This window comes from Abrus precatorius, unplaced genomic scaffold (assembly GCF_003935025.1).
Source record: "Abrus precatorius isolate BTA unplaced genomic scaffold, Abrus_2018 Scaffold8, whole genome shotgun sequence".
In the NCBI taxonomy this organism is placed as follows: Eukaryota; Viridiplantae; Streptophyta; class Magnoliopsida; order Fabales; family Fabaceae; genus Abrus; species Abrus precatorius.
Window position 1 is genome coordinate 29,651,468 of NW_020874428.1, and position 10,223 is coordinate 29,661,690.

The window sequence follows — 10,223 nt, forward strand, 5'->3', positions numbered from 1 at the left end:
CCAAGAAAGTGTTCTGAATAATGAAGTTTTTATTTTTCTTCCCTGCTTTTTTAACTTTCAAAGCAGAATATTTTGATAAAACTCTGCTTATCAAGCGCTGTAAAACTATTTTTTCTTATCTTTATGTGACCGTATCAATGTGATTCATGCCTGTATTTTTATTATTAACAATTTAAGGAAGAAAACTTATATCATTTAAAAATTATTCAAGTCACAAAGTTAAGGTGATTAGAGCCTAACTAAATTAATTGTACTCGATTTGAGAGATGATGCTTGCTTTTTTTTTCTTTAATAAATTCTTATGTTATAATTTCTAAATTATACATTTTATATGTAAGACATTTTATTAATTTAATTATTATTATTATTATTATTATTATTATTTTAGTTATAAGATTTATTTTTGTTTAATATTTATTTTAATATTTTTATTCTTTAATTTATAAATTATTCTTGATTTTTTAAATTATTATTTTAAAAAAATTAAGCATGGATTTTATATTTTTAATTATATATTTTAAATTAATTTTTTATAAAAATGAAAAATAATTTATTTATTACATTTATAATTTAAATATAAAATTTTAAGTTATTTATACTTTTTTATTTAAATTAAAAAATACAGGTTCCCGAGACACTTGATAAGTTGTGCAGAGTGAGAGACTCAGAGCCAACGTTGTTGGATCGAATCTGCCATTTTTCTCTTTCTTTTTTTATTGACCTCATCTTTGTGCAAGCATAAGTTTGAGAGTGATAGCATAAGAATGTCAGGGCCTGAATGCTGCTCGAACCCACCAATTCTGAACCCCAATGGAGGAGCAGGGCATGTTGAAGAACTCGCTGGTCTTAATTGCTATCTCACTGGCTCCCCTCATTCCAATCTTGCTGTTCTTCTTGTGTCCGACATCTATGGTATCTATAAAAATCCCATCTTTACTGTTCTCTTCTCTATGCATGTATGAAAGATCACATCTTTAGCATTTTCTTTGACTTGGGTTACCTTGCTTACACTTGTGGTTCCCTGCTGTGGTGTTTTCTAATCAAGTGGGTATATGCACCCTTTTGATTTATAGGGGAAAAAATGGTTAAAACATCTTATATTGATTGTATGCACATACTTAAATATACTTTGCTTACTGTTATTGTCTTTAACCAATATTATTTTTAACTTACCATACTCAATGTGTTTCGCAGGATATGAAGCACCAAATTTAAGGTATGGGCTAATTTTCAGATGATTTCATGTATATTTTGCATAAAATTTAGTACTTTTTAAGGTTATAAGTCAGAGCAAGTTATCTTGGCTTCACTTATAATTGAAGGGGGATAAATAGTAGATTGCCTCTCATGGTATTTGATTCTTACTCCGCTTTATTTTTGGTCTGATTCACAGTTGATGCCTGCTGATGATGACTCTAATATGTATTTCTTGGGAGAAAATTCGTGTTTTCTTGATCCAATTACTCATTTATAGATTAATTAAAATTTACAGAGTTTGTGAAGAATATATTCTATATTTTGTTTTAATTGAACCTAATTTCCTTTTTAAATTGACTGACAGATTTCAATTTTGGTAGCGAAATAATAAAATGAATTAGAGAGTCGTGATTTATCAAAGTAATGCTGTATACTGTATGTTATAACTAGACTATTAATCTTCATTAATGATGCACCTGATCATGTGGTTTTTTGGGATGTCTACCTTATACTTTAAAACTTTATTGAAGATTTTGACAATTTATACTGCCAATAGAATCTGGATGTTTCATTCTGCTCTCTTTGCCAATTCTCTCTTTCTCCACCTCTCTCTTTGAAGCCAAAGTGTATCCCTTCGAAGTAATACTGCTTGTTTTCTGTTGTTAAGGAACCTTGCAGACAAGGTTGCAGCTGCTGGGTATTATGTGGTTGTTCCTGATTTATTGTATGGTGATCCCTATAATCCTGAGAATGCTGACAGGCCAGTACCTGTTTGGTTAAAAGATCATGGCACGGTTAGTTCTCATTTTATTATAATTGGTTGTTCACAATTCTTTCTATCAGCAAAGAAAATTTATTATAGGTTGCTGTTCAGAATTTTTTTAATTATCTTAAAATAACAAGTTTTACTTGGCCAGTTGTATTGAATGTTAGCTTTTCACCTTTATACCTGGTTTGGATTTGTAGATCAAATACTATAAATCGTCTTGGATTGGATGAACCAAAACTGTGACTTATTTGTAAATTGCAATGCATCATTCTCTGATGCTTTCATATTTTATTAATAGGACAAAGCATCTGAAGTTACAAAACCCATAATTGAAGCTTTGAAAAGTAAAGGGGTGTCAGCTATTGGGGCTGCTGGATTTTGTTGGGGGTGTAAGTACTTGTATCTTTGAAGTTTTCAACACAAGTTAGTTAGTAGTCAAACTCATAGAGTGTACTGTTTTCTTCTTTCCTGCAGCTAAAGTTGTGGTTGGACTAGCAAAACCCGGACTAATCCAAGCTGCTGTTCTATTACATCCATCGTTTGTCTCTGTGGATGATATAAAGGGTATGAATTTTCAATTTTTAGATTATTTCTTAATTTGCATATTTGTTAATGGAAAATTACGTCGCATTTGTAATGGGGAATGCATTCAAAATTATGTTGCAGAATCTTGTCATATCATCAATTTAAGCATGTTTTTACATGACGAGGGCAAGGGCCTTGCATCACTTCCAGAATAATCGTATTTTTCCTCACACTGACTTGCAGTGCATTTTTTCATGTTGCTGATGTGATAAAAAATTTATAAATAATATATTCTCAGTTACTGTAACTGTGTATCAACTATTAGGGGACTAGTTGGCTTTCTCTCTCTTTCCTATGTTGCAAGAATCATAGTCATCACATTTAACATTTAATTATAGGATAGAAATGGATGAATATTTTATATTAGGCCATGAAAGCTGCACAAATTTATAATTACTTGAGAAGTTTTTGGATCGTAAATGACATTTTATAGAAAAGCCTAAAATAACCATGGAGTATTGGAGTTTGTTTCAAATGTCAGCATTGTTATATTTATACTTGATGATCTCATGAATGGTTTTTTTTATTTGTGTTGTAGTTTCTTTAGTACACATGCATATGTTATATTAATGTACAATAAGTATACAACTATACATTAGTGAAACAAAAATTAGGAATTAAAATTTTTGTGAAGAAAAGCCAGAAAGAAATGTAAGATGCAGTTTCTATGGCCTATGCATGCCATAGATGTTTCTAATTTCTAAAGGCAACAATCTGCTACATAGGGGTAATTTCAGTTAATTTTTATTTTAAAAAAAATATCTTCCCCTGTTGTCTTTGATTCATTTCCAATAGTACATAAACTTATTTTGGTTTAATTGATTTTGCATTGATTCTACTTTATTGAAGTTTGTTTCATACCAAATCGCTCAGACTCCCACTTGACATCTCTTCTGAATGATTCAAAATATACATAGAAAGAGGAGCAATCATTAGCAGAGTTCTTGAAGCTATGACTAAGATGTTCATATTCTAACAGCCAATTATTGGTCTTACTTTCAGGTGTTGATATTCCAACTGCCATACTTGGAGCTGAGATTGACAAAATGTCTCCTCCAGAGCTTGTGAAACAGTTTGAACAAGTCTTAACTGCTAAACCTGGGGTCAGATTTTTTTTTTTCTTTCTTTTGTGGTTATCTACCATCATTTCTATATTACATTTATGTTTTTCTAACGATATTATTGTGCTTTCTACGTTGACTCTTTTTTCTTTTACAATTACAAGATGTTGTCTTCTTTTTTTGTTTTCAATAGGTGTGGACAAGTAGAAATTGAAGCATCTATCTGCAGCTTAGGTTTGTTCCAATTTTATTTTTAGCACTCCATTTTTAACCCGTTTGATATTTCTTTTTTGCAGGTGGATAGTTATGCTAAAATATTTCCTAAAGTCTCACATGGTTGGAGTGTGAGGTACAAAAAAGAAGATGCCGAAGTTGTGAAGGCTGCAGAAGAGGCCCATCAGGACATGCTGGACTGGTTTGCTAAACATCTCAAGTAAGGAATCTTTTTCTTGAGAAGAACATTTGTGTTTGTGAAAAAATAAAATAAGAAATTCTATGTGCTACTCATGCCATGTGCTTGTAGTTTACTAGAAAATAAATAATGTATTGTTGTTTTGTTGGACATTGCTAGATTCATCCCCTCTCTGTCAAAAGAAAATTTACCAGCTCTGATATTGTAATACATCTCTCCTTGCTTATTATGTGACACATCAAACGGATGGTATTAGCTCAAAGGCAGGTTCACTAGGCAATTTGGCTGAGATCAAGGTAGATGATGTGTTGTGTTCACAGATTGTGCATACATTATAAATTGTATATAATATAAAATGAATTAGAATTGGTACTGCATCGATGCAATTAAACCCCTAAAATTTTGGCCTACCCTTCACTTAAAAGTTAAACTTTTGTGAATCATAGTAAAGTTAACCTTACTTTTCAGGACTAAATTTTTAAGTATTTAAAAATTAAAAAAAATTATTAAAAAAAATTGTTGAACTGCTGTATCTTTAATACAATAAATTTTTATCTAAAAAATGAAAAATTAGTATTTTAAAATGCATAAACTCATTTGTAATTGCAGGGATTAACAAAATCATTAAATTTAAGCGAACAGTTTGAATGATCGTGCAATTTGATAATATTGCTATATTGTACCATGAATTATATATTTATTAAATAACAAATGTTAATCCGTGCTACTATAATATCCATGGAAGACAAATCATAAATTTGTCAGGTTTAGACGGTAAAGAAATATTGTATAAAGATTCAGGCCAGGCATAACCTCTCCACTGGTGTCATTGACATAAACGCAGGATTAATATATTGATGTCAATTTATGTTAAAGTAATAAAAATTACTTTAAATTATTTACGAAGTAATTTCTTCCTTCATGTCAATCCGCAGAGTAATAGCATATTCTGTAATGATAAAATATATCTTGATAAAAAAATGTGTTAATGAGGACATAAATATAAAAATAAAAGCCATGACTGACAGTTTGTACTTCATAACAAGTAGCTTAGGCTTCAAACTATGAACTAATATCACCATCGACAAACAATAGCATGTCACATTCAAGAAAACAGTAATGACACGGGAGAGTATTTCAGAACCCAACTTTCAATACGTTGTTTAACGTTTCCTTGATCATCACATTTTATCAAACCTCTATCACCATTTGTTCCAACAATATCACCACTTTCTGTATTCTTTCATCACCCATGCATATAACTGTTGCATCTTCCTCCAATTACCAAAGGCTGAGAAATCCTCTAAGTACCCACAAATCACAAAAATTAAAGTCACATTCAAAATCAACCAGCAGGAATATGCCTGAAAAACTCCTTCCCATCAAGTCAAAGGCAACAATAACATGCAACACATCATAACAAAAAGCTAATTAACCAATGAATAGCCCCATTCAAGAGTGACTCAACTCTAAAATTATTAGGAACATCGTTCCCATAATACAAAGCCTCAGTTTGTATCCACATATTAGCTCTCAACGAGAAAACCTCCACACCGGTTGCCGAAGCATCTGAGCCAAAGTTGCAGGACAGAACCACCATGTGGTCATTTGTGGAAGGGTCGTACACAAAACCATAGAGAAATGGAAAATACAAGAACCTGCGATTTAACAGTATTTCTGCGTTGGGTGGTAGAAAGTGAAGGTTTAATGCAGCGGAAACAGACTCGTCGTGAAGGGATGCATCTGGGTCTATGGATCGAACATCAGAAGCAGAAGAAGGTATCGACAGAAGCTTATGTGTGCGTGCAGCAGTTCGTTCATAATGATATTTTTCGAAGCCGGGATCGGAAATTATTCGAAGCCATAACTTAGAGACACACTTGAAACGTAAAAGACACTTCACCGGCAACTATAACAACAAGGTTTCACGAATCAAATCCTCCAACAGATATATACAGCATCTTCTTATTCCTTGGGGACACTTCATTACCATGGAAGAAGACGAAAGAGTGGAGCAATATATACATTATATATTTTCACGTATACACACACGTATACTATATCCAATCTTACATTATAGGAAAAATAATTAAAAGGGGCAAATTTTTTATTAGAAAGTTATATATTTTAGGAATATGAAAGTGTAATAAATATTATATTTTTAAATAAAAATAAATATTTATAGGTGTTTAAACAAATTAAGATTGAAGTTAATAAAACAGTAAAAAAATATATTAAAATTAGTTAATTTACTAATTTTAAAAAATGAATTAAAAATTTTAAAATGTCTAAAAACACTCAATATTAATGAAGGACAAACATAAAAATAATAATGGTAAGGTCTTATCATCGACGTTGATTAAAGAATTAATAAATAAAATTTTGAAAATTATATTAAAATGTATTAAAAATTATGATGAAAGTGTATTAATAATTTATTTATTTATTAGCTAATACGACAACAGTACTCGTTAATGTTTTGCCAAACAATAAATATTTTTAAATTTTTAAAAATGATCTTATATTAAGGATGTACCATCAAAAGCTTTTAAAAAGGGAATAGAGAGACGTAACAATGTAGCAACCTTCACACAAACAATTATGATATATATTTTTATTATTTTATAAAGTATATATCAAATAAAAATATATATTTATTATTTTAACAATATAAACATATTTAATACATTTACTTACCTTACAACATTCAATGCGGTGATTAAAAGACCTCGATAAATAGGAGGAAAACATGGGTCAATGCTATCTTAAAAATTAAATGTTGGACACATTTAATTAAATTTCACCACTGTATTAAATATTTTAAAAATTCAGCAATAAATTGAAGTAAATTTTTTTTTTTTTAAAAAAAGGCATTTGGTTTTTTACAGCTCTCCTGCCAATACATGAAGAGAAGAATAAAGCAGAGTTTTTTTTATTTTTTTTCCTTTAAAACTTGATTGTTTCTTTTGCTGTGTAACGAACATCAGCAACCTTTAGACAACAGGAAATGATTGATGTAACGTTCAGAGAAAGGCTTTAGGATGTCGTTTCCATATTTTAAATGTATTTTTAAAATATACGTATATATATATAAATAAACATTTAAAAATAGTATTTTTTATTAAAAAATATAACATTTATTAAAAAATTTATTCTTAAAATGATAAATATTTTTTTCAATAAAAAAAATATCATTTTCAGTTGTTTATCTTTAATTTTAAAATTGAAATTAACATTTTTCTTTTAAAAAAATTGAGTTCTAATATAAAAAATATTTAAAAAGAGAGTTTTAGAGGAAACAAAAGGACAATTTTTCAAAATTGATATGTTAATATGTTATTTTACCATCCCTCCCGTTTTCCTCACAAAATTCTGGTTCTCCAACAACTTCATCTTGAACTTATCTGCTTCTGGAAGAAGAGGAGACAGTAAAGCAAGAGATACAGACAACATCTGCTTGTTTACCGTGATGCCGTTGCATTACAACTTCAAGCAAACTGTGGGCATTAATCTCACGTAAACAACCGCATTTTATCACATTCATTCTAAACTATAAGCAATATAAAATAGAGTTGGCATGCACTGCATCTATGCAATTAACCTCCTAAGATTGGAGTTAAAAGTTTTAGCTGTTGTCTGAATGCTCAGAAAATTGGGAGATGTATTTGTCATTCTAAATTTTGAAATAAAATAAGCAGCTTAAGCATTTTAAAATATTCTTTTTTTATAAAAAATCTGTTGCATTGCTTTATTTTTAATATACTGACTTTTAAATAAATCAAATCAATTTTAAATTTATTAACAAAAACCAGGTACGTCCATGAATTGTATATTTATTAAATGATAAATATTAGTTAGTGCTATTACAAATAATATTCATGGAAGAAACAATGAGATCTTAAATTCGTAAGGTTTAGACGGAAAAGACATGGTGTGTGAAGAACCAGCCCAGGCAAAACCTCACCAGTGGTGTCATTGACATTAACGCCGGATTAGAAGTTACATATTCTTTTTGATAAATCAGCCAAGGGACACGATTAACTACTTTAAATTATTAGTCTTTAATTCCGATCCTTCATTTCTGGCACTGTGCTTGGCAATATTCAAGTCAATCCAGAGTAAAAATAAAAGACATTTTTCATAAAATTACGATAATTGATGCATTAATAAGACATAAATATAAAAATAAAAGCATTCAGTTTGGCATGGAAGCCAGCTTTGACAGTTCTGACATCATAACATAACATGTAACTCGCTTAGGCTAAACTATTATCACTAACAATGGAAACATTGCATCTAGTTCCTAATTTCAAAGAAAATGGTAAAGACATAATTAGAGAAAATTCCATAACACAATTCTCCTGGTTTGTAATTTTCAATCATCTTCTTCGGCTTGCTCGGGGGGACCAGGGAGAGAGAGTAGAGACTCAGTATACTCAATCACTTGGACTTGGAATTCATGATGATCAGTCCAGTAGGAGCGTTGTTCTTTCACCTGTCCTTCATTGTCACATTTCAGCAGTCCGGTGTTGTCAACACTTCCAACAATATCACCATTTTTTGCAGTGCAAACTGGGAAGAAGCATTTAGTAGGAACCTGATCAAAAGACACAACAAGGGTCTTAGTCCATGATGATTGCACCTTGTATTCTTCCATCACCCATATGGCCGTTGTGTTGTTCTCCACAACCCACAGGCTGAGAAATCCCCCAAGTACCCATAACTCACAAAATCTATAGTCCCAAGGCAACTCATTTGGTGGAGATATCTCCGAAAAAGTCATCTCCTTCAAATCAAAGACAACAATAAGATACTCCATTTTTTCAAGACAAAAAGCCACCCAATGAATGGCTCCATTAAAGAGCGACCCAACCCTTATAACATCATCAACTCCGTTTGCATAATTCAAATGAGTAGCCTCAATTTTTTTCCATGTATTAGCTTTGAACGAGAAAACCTCCACGAGGGTTGTTGCATGAATTTCGCTAGGGACGTAGGACACCAGAACCACCGAGTAGTCGAGGGTGGAAGGGTCGTACACAAAACTGCACAGAATGGGAAAAACCATGCTGTTGGTAATGGACGCAGCATGAGACAAAGGCATTAACCTGTGGGCACCTGTGAATGGATTCCACAGGTACAGATTCTTGGAATGCTCCAGAAGTATTAACCCTCTGCAAGAACCAACGAGGTTAACGCCACGTGCAGCGGGTAGAAAGTTAACGTCCAGTGGAGCGGAAGGAGAATCATGAAGAAGGGATGCATCTGGGTCTATGGATCGAACATCATGAAAAGTATAAGACCTTAACAACAGAAGCTTACGCGTGGGTGCGCAAGCTTTGTCACAGTGAGATGTTGCGAAGTCGGGATCGGAGATGAGAGAATGCCATGACTTAGACACACCCTTGAAACGGATAAGAGATTTCACCGGCAACCTCAAAAGGACTTCATGCAGCAGTTCACTCGGAATATGCTTCATCTTCTTCTGCGGAATTTTTGATGGCTGTGTTTCGCTTTAAGTAGGAGAGACACTGAAGACAGCTATTTGTTGACCGTTGCTTTACAACTTGAAGCTGTGTCCGCATTCTCTCGTAAACAACCACAAACACGTACTTCATGCTCTCTTGCAATAAATACTTTTTTAGCCGCATTACAAAATCTTAAATATTAAAATTAATTCATCTACTCATTTTCAAAAATATTAATTACAATACTTAAATTTTTTCTCATTTAATGTTAATTATATCATTATATTAAATTAAAAGTTATAACAAATGAATGACAACTATGAAAACAAAGGACATCTTCTAGATACTCATTATAAAAATGACAAATAAATTTTTTATTAAACATATTTTAAGATGAATTTAAAATTATACTAAAAATGTATTTAAAATATTTTTTATTTCTTAATAAATATAGTTAAAATATCTCTAAAATTTTAAAGTATTTTTTTTATTAAGGACCATTATTTTTTTTAAATCCCATAAATAAAATTAAAAAAATAACACATCAACCTCTATATAAAACATTCAATTACATTTTTTATATATATTTCAACATTTTTATTAAACATATTTTAATATTAATTTAAAAGTGATAAATAGTAAGAATTTCATAATTTTTATTGTTTTGAATAAATTTTAGCTACTAATAAAAATGTGTTAAAAATAATGTATTACTAGCATTTTTTAAATGT

At 30.9% G+C, this 10,223-nt stretch overlaps 3 protein-coding genes across 7 annotated transcripts; 1 reads left to right on the forward strand and 2 right to left on the reverse strand.

The window, feature by feature from the left end:
- Positions 1 to 634: 634 nt before the first annotated feature.
- On the forward strand, positions 635 to 4,419 carry LOC113847441 (endo-1,3;1,4-beta-D-glucanase-like). 5 transcript variants are annotated; one of them, XM_027476552.1, is made up of 8 exons: positions 635 to 912; positions 1,195 to 1,216; positions 1,865 to 1,991; positions 2,265 to 2,355; positions 2,441 to 2,530; positions 3,554 to 3,654; positions 3,909 to 4,045; positions 4,184 to 4,419. In XM_027476552.1, the coding sequence occupies exons 1-8, from the start codon at positions 765 to 767 to the stop codon at positions 4,230 to 4,232; spliced, it is 765 nt and encodes a 254-aa protein (XP_027332353.1). In that variant the 5' UTR covers positions 635 to 764; the 3' UTR covers positions 4,233 to 4,419. The 5 variants fall into 5 exon arrangements, 4 of the variants coding, with proteins under 4 accessions (XP_027332353.1, XP_027332354.1, XP_027332352.1 ...); XR_003501778.1 differs by having other exon boundaries at positions 644 to 912; positions 3,806 to 4,045; positions 4,184 to 4,390; XM_027476553.1 differs by having other exon boundaries at positions 637 to 912; positions 3,909 to 4,398.
- Positions 4,420 to 5,438: 1,019 nt separating this feature from the next.
- On the reverse strand, positions 5,439 to 7,477 carry LOC113874655. Its single transcript, XM_027512870.1, has 2 exons — positions 7,370 to 7,477; positions 5,439 to 5,933 (listed from the first exon to the last, which is right to left on the reverse strand). The coding sequence occupies exons 1-2, from the start codon at positions 7,475 to 7,477 to the stop codon at positions 5,439 to 5,441; spliced, it is 603 nt and encodes a 200-aa protein (XP_027368671.1).
- A 922-nt stretch (positions 7,478 to 8,399) lies between these two features.
- On the reverse strand, positions 8,400 to 9,503 carry LOC113874656 (F-box/kelch-repeat protein At3g06240-like). The gene has a single exon (XM_027512871.1). It carries the CDS (start codon positions 9,501 to 9,503, stop codon positions 8,400 to 8,402), a length of 1,104 nt encoding a protein of 367 aa, XP_027368672.1.
- Positions 9,504 to 10,223: the final 720 nt, after the last annotated feature.

Bases quoted from the DNA above. Each gene is read 5' to 3' on its own strand.
- LOC113874656 (XM_027512871.1), bottom strand. From the start codon at position 9,503: ATGAAGCATATTCCGAGTGAACTGCTGCATGAAGTCCTTTTGAGGTTG.
- LOC113874655 (XM_027512870.1), bottom strand. From the start codon at position 7,477: ATGTTGTCTGTATCTCTTGCTTTACTGTCTCCTCTTCTTCCAGAAGCA. The intron at 5,934-7,369 runs GTAAAATAACAT...TTGTTGTTATAG, and splicing joins TGAGGAAAACGGGAGGGATG to TTGCCGGTGAAGTGTCTTTT.
- LOC113847441 (XM_027476552.1), top strand. From the start codon at position 765: ATGTCAGGGCCTGAATGCTGCTCGAACCCACCAATTCTGAACCCCAAT. The intron at 1,217-1,864 runs GTATGGGCTAAT...TCTGTTGTTAAG, and splicing joins TATGAAGCACCAAATTTAAG to GAACCTTGCAGACAAGGTTG. The intron at 2,356-2,440 runs GTAAGTACTTGT...TCTTTCCTGCAG, and splicing joins TGCTGGATTTTGTTGGGGGT to CTAAAGTTGTGGTTGGACTA.